Source organism: Mytilus trossulus, chromosome 1 (assembly GCF_036588685.1).
Source record: "Mytilus trossulus isolate FHL-02 chromosome 1, PNRI_Mtr1.1.1.hap1, whole genome shotgun sequence".
In the NCBI taxonomy this organism is placed as follows: Eukaryota; Metazoa; Mollusca; class Bivalvia; order Mytilida; family Mytilidae; genus Mytilus; species Mytilus trossulus.
The window spans coordinates 56041107-56053396 of NC_086373.1; the positions used below are offsets into that span (position 1 = coordinate 56041107).

Genomic DNA, 12290 nt, shown 5'->3' on the forward strand with positions numbered 1-12290 from the left:
CTTTAACAACATTGACAAGAGTGATGTGTGTCATTTAAGTATGTATCATTGTTTTATTTACATCGCTCACTATTTTGTAGTAAATATAGGTATTTTATATAGGTAATTCAAGTTTATTGATATATCCTTCGAAAAAATTTACCTATGAATAGAAGTCTATAGATTTAAATACTTGTACATCTACTTTGGTGTCCCGTATTGAGAGGGGATAAAAGGCTACATCTTATATTATCCATATAAATATAATCACATTCATTGCCTGCAGAAACTGTTTTTATATACAAGGTAATGAGGTTTAAATAATTTCGAATTGCTTACAATGTCCTTTAAAGAGGCACATTGACAATTTTAGACTGTCAAGTTTTGGCGGGGGGATACAAAGACCTGAGACTTATGTATTTTCTGTTACATTTAAACAAAACTTCAAAACAAAAAATTGTTAATACATATATGTATCATAAAATACAATAAGCCATTTCACAAAGTTACTCAGGTGTTTATGTAATATTAACATTGTAAGAAAACATAAATATATTTGTTTCTGCTTCAATTTTTTTTTTTAAAAGCAATACGTTCTGACATTAACCACAAGTCATGCTTCTGTATCACATATTTTATGGTCATGTTCTTTAGTTCACATTATTGGTAACAAAGGTTATTGCCACTATAACAAAGTCCTACACTATGAATCAGGATATTATAATGTATAAACTTTGTACTAGTGATTTAGTTATATCAATTAAAATCTGACTGTTAATGAAAAATAAACAATCTACACCAAAAAAAACACAAAAGAGACAAATATAAAATCCTTTATTTTCAAAATTATCTATACGGTAAGCCTGACAATTTGTTGACTTATAGTTATTTTCAAATCTGTTTCCTAATATTAATCGTCAAACAATTTTTGCACTAGTTATTCTAGATAACTGTGAGTTAGTCCAGAAAAGTGCTTCAATAGAAGCAAATAATGAATGATTGTATCTTGAGTGAAAGCTTGTAAAAACAACAATTTCTTTCTCGATTTCTTTTATTGAGACATTACCTATTCTTATTTCAACACAAAATTTAACAATGCATGGACTCCTTATAAAGTATCAGCATTTCTTTCATAATTTATAACAGATTTCATCTTATTAACAACAGAGAGTACCTCCTATGACTACCAACGGTGTATGACCAATAAAAAGAAATTTATATATATTTATAGACAGACATTTTTAGACTCCTGTAATAGTTACTCTGTACACATTATTTAGGTCTGTTTGATTTCACCTCCTAGATTTTGAAAATATGAATATACACATGTACTTGTCTCACCAGTTAAAGAATTGTTTGTTATAAAGTCCCTAAAAAAATAGTTCTACATGGTGACTCCCTTCTTTTAGATTTCAATTTTGACATTCTTTTTTAATAATTGAGCAAAATAATGAACACATATGAAAACTGACTGTATTTATATTTCTTTCTTAATCATAACACTGAACTTTACGGTGACAGTTTTTTGTTTTTAAACAAGTCATATCAAATTTTCTATCTTTTGTACCATCACAACTACATTCAGTGTACAGTAGTCATTTAAAAAAAAAAAAACTACTTCCTAGATGAAAATTTTCAACATACATCAACAAAAGACTATTGTATAAGAAAACATGAAAAACTACCGTAAGTCAGTATTTAAAGAAATAAATATAATTCTGCTACTTCTGTCCTATTTACCTTTCTCAGAATTGTCAGAATTATCCATTATGATTGAATTTACTCTGGATTTTTTCACACATAACATATCGGTCCATGCATCTTGATACAGGAACTAATCATTTCTGTGTCATAAGTACAAGTCAAATCCTGATACTTAAAAATTAATAATATTCAAAGTTATCTCCCCTTTTTTGTATAATATTACAAAAGGAAATTTTAGCGTAAAAATAAAAGATTCTTCATAAGATACTTATTATAACACTTATTTAACATACATGTATACACTTATAATGTTTTTTTCAAAGAGGAGAAATGTACAAAAAGTTCCATTTTTTAAGGCATTATTAAAAAAAAATATTTCCAAAACTGCAAACCTGATCACCCACAGATTCCACAAATTCAACCCTACATTTAAATTACCTAGCACCACACTTGCTTCACTGTCATTAATTTAGCTATACATTTTTCTTTAATTTTCTTTTATTTACTTAATTATAATCTTGCAAATGAATCTAATATTTTCTGCTAGATGTTAATCCACCATCAATCAATCAATCTTTTTTTTATAAAAAGTCACTGTCAGAGTGTCAGACTTTTCAAAATTACAAATAAATTTATGTTACAAATAAAGGATAACAGGATAAAAGTGATTTTCATTTTTTATTAATACATGTACAAGTATACACTAGAAAATATGCTCAGGAAATGACACATTATGTAAAATACTGTAAGACTATTTATGATAGTGAAATTACTCCCACAGAATACTGTAAATTCAGAAATTATTGCGATGTTTTTATTATTGCAAAAAATGATACAGGGTTAAAATCGCAATAAATTAAACTTGCATTTTAATTTTTTATATATGTGAATTTAACAGGATTTTCCTCAACATTGCAAAAATTTAAATCGTATTTTGGTTTAAAATGACAAAATTGCAATGATAAAGGCACGCAATAATTTATGACTTAGTGAAAAATGTTTGTATTAAATTGTACTACCGGGTAATAATTAAAATATTCAATAATTTATTCTGAAATCATTGCACTTCTATATGGCACACAGAGAAAACTCTTGCAGAAATGAATCACTTCAACAGTTCCAGCTGAATCTGATTTTTATGTATCTGTTGAAATGCATGGCTTATGTTTTTTAGTACATTAACTTATTATGCCGTTAGTTTTCTCATTTGAATTGTTTTACATTTGTAACTACAGGGCCTTTAAAGCTGACAATGATGTATGACCTTTGCTCATTGTTGAAGGCCATACCGAACCTTTAGCTGTTAATTTCAATGTCATTTGGTCTCTTGTGAATAGTTGTTTCATTGGCACACATACCACATCCAAAGGCTAATGCCACTACAAGGCAGCACTTGCATCGGCAAAGTGGAAAGGGATTCATATAAGTTGCAATAACTTGTTTCCCAATCCACTATAAATAAATAGGTTTTAAACTAATTGATTGCTTGGTCTACAGTATACCCGCAGAGCAAAAATATTTGATCATAAAACTGACCCACTGAGCCTTAAACCTGTGAAACTTCCTTATAAGATTATATTGTAATCTGACCTAGATAAAACCTAAGTAATAAATAAACAATGACAACTTTTATATATACTATATAATAAATAACTGACAAACCTGGTGAACAAAAAATCTGCAACTTCAATATATAATTTCTTCATTTAAATTTTGAAAAAGAACCACTTATCCATGAACTTTTAACAATTTAAGAACTTTAGAAACAAATTTTAACAGGAAGTTTTATATAGATCGCAATACATTAAGTCCTTGAATATATATGTCTTCCTTATCACAAAATCTACAACACTTAGATAAGTTTAAATATTTATAGAATTAACAATTTTAGTATTCTATTATGTGAGAACTGCATAATGGGTCATGCAATCTATAGAATCATTTTATCTATTCAAAAATCTATCTTGTTCAGTCCTATTTGTTCCCTTGATGAAGTACTTGGTGTATTATACCCAAAACCTTTTAAGAAAATCCTTTTTTCTTACAAACTGTCAATTCTACTTTAATCAAAAATATTTAAAACTAAGAAACAAGAATAAATGTCCATAATACAACAGTGTGCCCCCTGTTTAGTGAACCATGAAAACTAGGTCAAAACTCTAATTTGGCATGACTTTCAAGGTGATGTGATAACAGCTTTATGGTTTAAAACCACCTATACTCAGAACTTAGAATCATATAAATTCCTCTTACAGAATTTGTGTGATGTCTTAATTAGATTCCAATGAACATGTATATTCAAATTAATATAAAATTAAATAGCTTCAATAATTCATATTAGTATCAAGTCACAGACTAATGGTCTTGAGGGATATATTAAAAACATGAATCTTCTCCAACCAGATTTCACTATTAATTACGATATAATATAATAAACATTATCTACCAGAAGTTTATTTTCAGATTATATGGCACTTTGCTAAATATGAAATAGCTGATGTAAAAGTCATTATGTATTGTATATTTAGTGAAGGTTGTTTATATTATTATCTATAGATATCAAATCTATCAACAAACAACTTATATTTATATACCATCCCTGTCTCATGATCGGCATTGTCTGTTCAAGTTATCATACCATTTTTCTTTATTCATAATTTTTAAGACACAAGCCAAATTCTCAACCCCTTCTAACCTATTTTAAAAATCTAAATTAGGTCAGCATCAGCCTATATCTATACTATGGATTTAAAGGAATAGGTGCAGAAAGACCACTTTATGGCCCCAAAATGTTGTAGTTTTACCAAATAATGGCAAATTGTTAAAATGTAAACTTTAAGTTATTTATTAGTAAGAAAGAAAAATGGTTCTGCTACATAAATATTGGCTGTTTTTGGCAATACAATACACATGTATCAGGTACTAGTATCATTAAGTCTTGCTAAATTACTGAAATTTTCACAATTATAGCATTTTAGTTAAATTTTAGACTATTTTCGTCTAATATGAAAGTGGCCGCATTTGTGTACATTCTTTATATTGAAATGTAAGTTGTATTTGATGATACTACATAACATATATAACTAGAGGCTCTAAAGAGCCTGTGTCGCTCACCTTGGTTTTTGTGAATATTAAACAAAGGACGTAGATGGATTCATGACAAAATTGTGTTTTGGTGATGGTGATGTGTTTGTTCATCTTACTTTACTGAATATTCTAGTTGCTTACAATTATCTCTATCTATAATTAACTTGGTAGTTTCAGAGAAGATTTTTGTAAAAGATTACTAAGATTTACGAAAAAATGGTTAAAACTTGACTATAAAGGGCAATAACTCTTAAAGGGGTCAACCGACAATTTCGGTCATGTTGACTTATTTATAGATCTTACTTTGCCAACATTTATTGTATTTTAAAGTTTATCTCTATCTATAATAATATTCAAGATAATAACTGAAAACAGCAAAATTTCCTTAAAATTACCAGTTCAGGGGCAGCAACCCAACAACAGGTTGTCTGATTCATCTGAAAATTTCAGGGCAAATATATTTTTACTTCATAAACAATTTTACTTCATGTCAGATTTGCTTTAAATGCTTTGGTTTTTGAGTTATAAGCCAAAAACTTAATTTTACCCCTATGTTCTATTTTTAACCGTGGCGGCCATCTTGGTTAGTTGTCCGGGTCACGCCACACATTTTTAAAACTAGATACCCAAAGGATGATTGTGGCCAAGTTTGGTTTAATTTGGCCAGGTAGTATCAGAGGAGAAGATTTTTAATAACCAAAAACAGCAAAATTTCCTTGAAATTGCGAATTCAGGGGCAGCAACCCAACAAGGGGTTGTCTGATTCACCTGAAAAATTCAGGGCGGATAGATCTTGACCTGATGAATAATTTTACCCCAGTGAGATTTGCTCTAAATGCTTTGTTTTTTGAGTTATAAGCCAAAAACTGCATTTACCCCTATGTTCTATTTTTAGCCGTGGCGGCCATCTTGGTTGGTTTGCGGGGTCACACCACACATTTTTTAAACTAGATACCCCAATGATGATTATGGCCAAGTTTGGATTAATTTGGCCCAGCAGTAGTTTCAGAGGAGAAGATTTTTGTAAAAGTTAACGACAACAGACGATGCTGGACGCCAAGTGATGAGAAAAGCTTACTTGGACCTTTGGGCCAGGTGAGTTAAAAATTGAGGATGAACATGGATGCGGCCACATTTTTGACGAAAACCATCTGAAAAGTGACAGTTTTTGGCATATTTGATAGATTTTTCATATTTAAGCTTGAATCAGAGCGTTTTTTATGAGTGAATCAGTTAAAATCTTTCAGACAAACTAATTTAATCAACTGAAGTAGACACTAAAGTGTTTAAAAGCTGTCCAAAATGTTTTGTCAGATAAACCTGAAATTAGAGGCCAAAATCGGCCCTTACTCCTTTTTGGTGAGATACCAATTATTTGTCAGTAAAAGTAAACCACTGAGTTAAATTTGTTAAAATAAGTACATACCCGCCAACTGTCACTATTTGCAGAGGATTTCCCCTATGGCACGCGAGGCTCCCAAATGGAAATTTTGTAAGAACAATTTTGTCCACTATTTAAAAAAAACCAATTAATTGATCAATGGCTATGAGCTTTTTCAAGCACAAAGAGGCCAAAAAACCACATTAGAATATATTTGAAGGCCCCCTTGAAGGTTTTGTAGGACTATAAAAACCAACTTTCACATAAAACCCCAATGGGCATTTTGAAAAGTTGGCAGGTATTTAAGTATTCACTTTGTAAACTAAAATTTGTAAGCAAACTCTAAAAAATAAAACACAAATCTAAATATTCACAAAAATACAATTGTTCCTCAATTGACAAAATTGGCACACTTGAAATAATTAGTCAAGTATGTAAATAGATATAGGAAGATGTGGTGTGAGTGCCAATGAGACAACTCTCCATCCAAATAATATACCTCATAATAAAAAAAAGAATGAGGTTGAAACTTATTCTAAAATTATCCAGTGATTCCTGATTTCTGAATTATTCAATATAATGACTATCTTGTAAAATTTAGCTTTGATTCTGAGGTTTGACAATTTTCAATCTCAAATTAAACTATTTATTAAAAGGGATCAAAAGGCCATCTTTTCAACTCCAGGAAGATTCTTGGCTACCTCACATATGAGACTACAGCAGGGAAACTACCTCTCATTTCAAAACCATAGATAAAATTGAGATAGGAAATGGGGAATGTGTCAAAGTGACAACAACCCAACCATAGAGCACACAACAGCCGAAGGCTATATAATCTATTATAAAGTAAACCTGAGATTATCTTCCACAAAAGTGGTTTTAAAATAAATTTGTATTTCAGAGAACATGTACAACCCCATATCACTAGCTGTACATATCAGCTCAGGGCTAATATTCTGTTTTCCAATGATACATAAAAAAAGAATCAAAGAATCACCAACAAAATGCTGGATATATTATTTCCTACATCAACTATGATTAGAGTGCAGATACAACTCTTAAGTAAAATAGAAATGTATACATTAGTTTAAGCTGAAAGGTGAATGTTTTGTGTAACTAGAGGCTCTAAAGAGCTTGAGTTACTGAAATAAGGTGCATCAACAATGGATTGTAGACTAGAATATAATACATGACAAAAACCTCTTGTTGTGGATACTTTTTCCTGTTCACAGATCCTTCATCTTTTTAAGTTTTTGCCCAAAACACACATAAAGACATGTGTTGTACAGAGTCGAGTAGCAATTTCTTCAAAATAAGATATTAATGGTAGGTGACCTTCTGCTGTTAATTTTTCTATGATTTTGTTTTTGTGTCTTTGACACATTCCCCATTTCCATTCTCAATTTTATTGGTTGTCATTATTGCTATTGAAAATGTCTACCTATCTTTTATAATTTTCAAGATTATAGGCAAAAAGGCAAAAACAAATATCGTAAATATCGTCATTAAAGAAAAATAATTCAAATAAGCAGTCCAATCACAACTACTGCTATGTTTACTTAATTGTAGAGCATGTGTTTCTGATAATTTTTGCATTTCAATGTTTAAATATTTTATCTATTTTAGTTTTAAAATATTCAGCTTCAAAGGGCAATAACTCGAATAAGGAGTCATTTGATGAAAACCCAGCCATGCAGACAGTAGATAGATCTCAGCATTCTTACCAATTATGCCACTGTCAGATTTTCACCTATAAAGAAATTCCCATAAATTAGGTCTGTACAGGTCTGCCTGTTTTTATTCTATTGTTCTGTTAAAACTCTTCCTTAAGAGGTTCATGCCTTTAGGAGAATCATTTATGCAAAAGTTATTGTAGTTACGTAAGGTACCCAGTTCTCATATTTACATACAAAACATGCTTAAATAGTTCCCTTCTAAAGGCAATCATTTTCAACGATATATATACCAAACAAACATAGCTTTTTTTCCTAGAATCTAGGAAACTCTGATTAAATTGTTTCGCTTCTTATTTCCAGGAGTTTAAAACTATTTCCTTTTCATAATTACTGTAACATAAATAAAGATATTCTAAGAAACTTTACCTGCAGATTTGTGCTTGCGAAGTTTTAATTTCCTCCACATTTTTTTCATGACGGAATAAAATATACATCCATTTTCACAAAATGTCTACTCCAACACAACATTTAAAAGAAAAGACATACAACCACAAGCCAAGAAAAATAATTAGTCAACAAAAAATGATGTAAAAATATTACAAAACACACTGTAATCTGTTGACATAATGAGTTGTAATTATTGTCAAATAAATATGTCATTAGAATGATACACAAACATCTCTAATATCCTTAGGACGAATATAAAATATGTGAAATTTTCAAAAAAATATCAAACACTAAGTTCTGTCATTTGAAAGAATTGAAAAGCAATTTTCTTTTGAATTTTCTACGTATTATTAATAAATACATAAAAAAGAAATAAAGTTCAAATTCATATTTCCAGTAAAAACAATGAGGTTTCAGATTAATATATATATATATTTCCACCGGACATAAATAAAGGCAACCAGGAAGTATGCCAAAGGGTATATATATATATTGAATATATATTGAATATATAAACCATCATGACCATAGCCACTTCTCATCACACCATTGTCATTGCAATTATTATGTATACATAAAAAGCATGGTGAAGTATCATTCTGTACACTAAAAATCATATATCATATTCTTTAATTATAATGTTTAAATAAATTCAATATTTTTTCTTCAAATAAATCAATTAAGTACCTATCGTATAGATATCAAAATACTTTTGCTATTAAGAGAAGAGAGATGCAAAAGATTCAAAAGAGATTTTTAATTTTATAAATGTATAATAATTTTAAATGTAAAATACTCTCTTAAGAAATATATACATTATAAAATCAAATCAACAAGCTCGAAACTGTAAATTTACATCAGTAATGATATCACATCTAGATATCATAAGTTTGCTCTCTGATGGTGAAAATCCTAATCTTTATCAAAGCTGTATTATAAGTCTAGTTTTTGCTTCATAGAACATTGGTCACATGTAATTGGGCCAACACTTATTTTTTTATAATTATGTAAATCTCACCCATCCACATTTTATTTTTTTATTTTTGGTAAAATTTACTAAGAGTTCTTCAGGTAAAAAAATAAACGTCATTTCAGTATTTAGTCATATTCTATCTATACCAAGCAGTTTTAGACAACATAATTTAAACTGTGAGCTGTCAACACTGAGAAATGATACTCATAGATAACCTAGTCCAACATTGCTCTTGATATCTAATGTCTATTTTGGAGATAGGTTATAGAGCCATAGATGTATGATTTTATAATGAACGGGTCTTTAATGTCAGTACACATGATTGCAGTGCCAGTTTTGTTGCAATATCAATCGTACACAGTGATAGAAAAATACATAATTTAAATGTAACAATAGGGAATTCACACTTATTAGTCATAGAAAGGTATTCTTTTGAATTTTTTACATGGTCATATCTTTGGAGTCAGCACTTTGGTGTTACCTGTTTTCTACCTAAAGGCAAAGATAGCCATCCTAAAAACATTTTTTTTTTAATTTTTGGTTTTCAATACTTTTTAATTTCAACTTTTATATGGCCTTCAAACTGTTTTGATATTAGTGCCACTTAAGAATCGTATGTAGACAAAATGTGTGCCTGTGGTACCAAATTATAAGCCTAGTACCTTGACAAGAAAATGGCCCTTGGTTGTTTACTAGGAAGTAAGACAATCTAGGTGAATAAATCTCAAGTCTTTGAACTCCAATCCAACTCTAATTGCCATCAAACTTACATGTGAGGAATAACTCGGTAAAATCGGTGAAGTCCACCAGGGCAGATGATATGGAATCCTTGACTTTGACTAAAGGTTCCCCTTTTCGTGTTCGAAGTCTTATGTAAGGTTTCAAGATATCCTGAGATATCACAATGTTGACCTTCCATCTTGGATTTTCTACGTCCGGCTTTATGTCGATAATGTGGTCCTCATCTGAAAAAAAATATATATCATGTAGAATTTATTTATCTACAATCAACATTGAAAATTTTAAACTGTCACCATTTCTTTTGTATTTGATTTCTTAGTAGAATAATACATTATGTTTGTTTTAGTTCATTGTTAAAGGTGGCAATATGACCTTCAAAAGATCTTTGGTGGGTAACTGTCATTCTGATCAAAAATAAATGAATGTTGGTCTTATCTGCTGAAGGACACTGAAAATATAGAATAAACTTGAAATTCAGAAAGTATTTTCCTGAAATCCCAATAAATAATCTCAAAATATTTGTCTTTTTCTTTGAAAAATGGTTAATGCACACAATAACTCGATTTCATTTTCAATAGGTAAAGAGGGTTTGTGCTCACTACAAACTGGTTTAACCCCATACACACTTTCTGCCTACACTAAGGTATATATTTTCTATGTCAGATTCTGTAGGAAGACAAGTTGTCATTTTTAGCTGAGTTGTTTTTATTAAATCATTTTAAATAGACGCACTACTAGAAGCAATCTACTAGGGAGAACGTTTTGTTGAAGATGCAATTTGCTAGTTAAGATCTGCTCCATAGCATCAATCAGTCAAATTAACCATTTAACTAGCAGCTGCATGGCTCCTTCAGTGTAGGAGATAAATCTTGTATCATTTTGAGAAATGAAGAAAACATAATACTAAAAGTATAATACATACATGTATAAATGGAACTAGAGTCAAGATAATAGAAAAGTGCTTACTCTGACAACAAGAAATATATCTTATCTACAGTACTTTAAGGGACAACTTCAAAAGTTCAATGTAGGATAAAAAAAAAATTCATTCGTATAGTTTTTTTACTGACACCCCTACTCTTAACTTTTTAATTTGGGAAAAATTGATTCACCAATAAGGAATGGATATATATATATAAAATTGATGTCAGTGAAACAAAACTTGCAGCAATTTTTACCCCCACCCCAAAACTCATGAAACTATTTGAATTAAGTTTTTTTTATCCTTCATTGATTTTTTGATGTCATCCCTAAGTGATCAAGCTCATATACTGTGGATTCATTATTATTCTTTAGACACAATTTTTGGTGGATTTCGTGGTTATATTTGTACATGTGAACCATGAATTATAATGTACAACAAATTACTAATCTTTATAGGCTTGTATGCAAACTTTTGCAAAACCATGAAATCAAATATCTATGCAAATGAAAGGTATCCTCAATCCATGAAAATTAGTACTCACGAAAATAAATGAATCCCCAGTCCCCAGGACCCTATATGATTAGCAACAATTCCTGTAGTGACCTGCTGGTAAATTCATTTTTGTTACATTGTAACCCTTAGGTATGACTATTATTATGGTTTCAGACAATAATATTAATATGTCTTACAACTATCAATTTTAGCATCTTTGATTTTGACCTTGACCTAAGACCTAATGACTTTACAATCAATAAGAATTTTTCTTTTCATTAGATGTCACCATATTTCCCAGCTCAGTTGCTTCAGTTGCTTTTTTAGTTTATTTTTAGTAACTTTGACCTTGACTTTTAAGATGTAGTAAACTCAAAATCAAAAGGGATCTTCCTAGCATATTATGTGGTCATACATCGGAGTAAGGTTGAAATCATATAAAAAGTATTTAAGTAAGCATCAAGAAACCACTTTCCTGCTAAATTATTTGTCCAATTCAGTTGCTTTGACCTTGATCTCAAAATAAATGGGAATCTTCCCATACATCAAAGTAAAGTTGAAATCATACCAAAAGTATTTGAGTTAGCATCAGGAAACCACTTTCCTGCAAAATTATTTGTCAATTTTAGTTACTTGGACATTGACCTAAAAATTAATAGGAATCTTCCTGTCATATTATGTGGTCAAACTTCAAAGAAAGGTTTAAATTATTTCAAAATATATGAGCTAGCATCAGATCAACAAACTACTTTTCTGCACAAATATTAGTCTGTTTTAGCTACTTTGACCTTGACCTCAAAATCAATAGGGTCTTCCTCTGTATGTGACAATATATCAAGGTAAGGTTGCAAACTGCTATTGAATATTTAGTAATTCAGAAAGCAT

At 30.0% G+C, this 12290-nt stretch overlaps 1 protein-coding gene across 4 annotated transcripts in view; it reads right to left on the bottom strand.

Annotated features, from left to right (window-relative positions):
* LOC134727826 (FYVE, RhoGEF and PH domain-containing protein 2-like) overlaps positions 1-12290 on the bottom strand; it is a 55213-nt gene that overhangs the window by 42590 nt on the left and 333 nt on the right. For 2 of the 4 annotated variants that reach the window (XM_063592226.1, XM_063592219.1), the window contains exon 2: positions 10018-10212. In XM_063592226.1, the coding sequence (XP_063448296.1) occupies positions 10018-10212 (195 nt within the window). Of the gene's footprint in view, positions 1-1719; positions 1847-8253; positions 8381-10017; positions 10213-12290 lie in introns of those variants that run through there. The other 2 variants (XM_063592241.1, XM_063592234.1) reach the window with 2 other exon arrangements.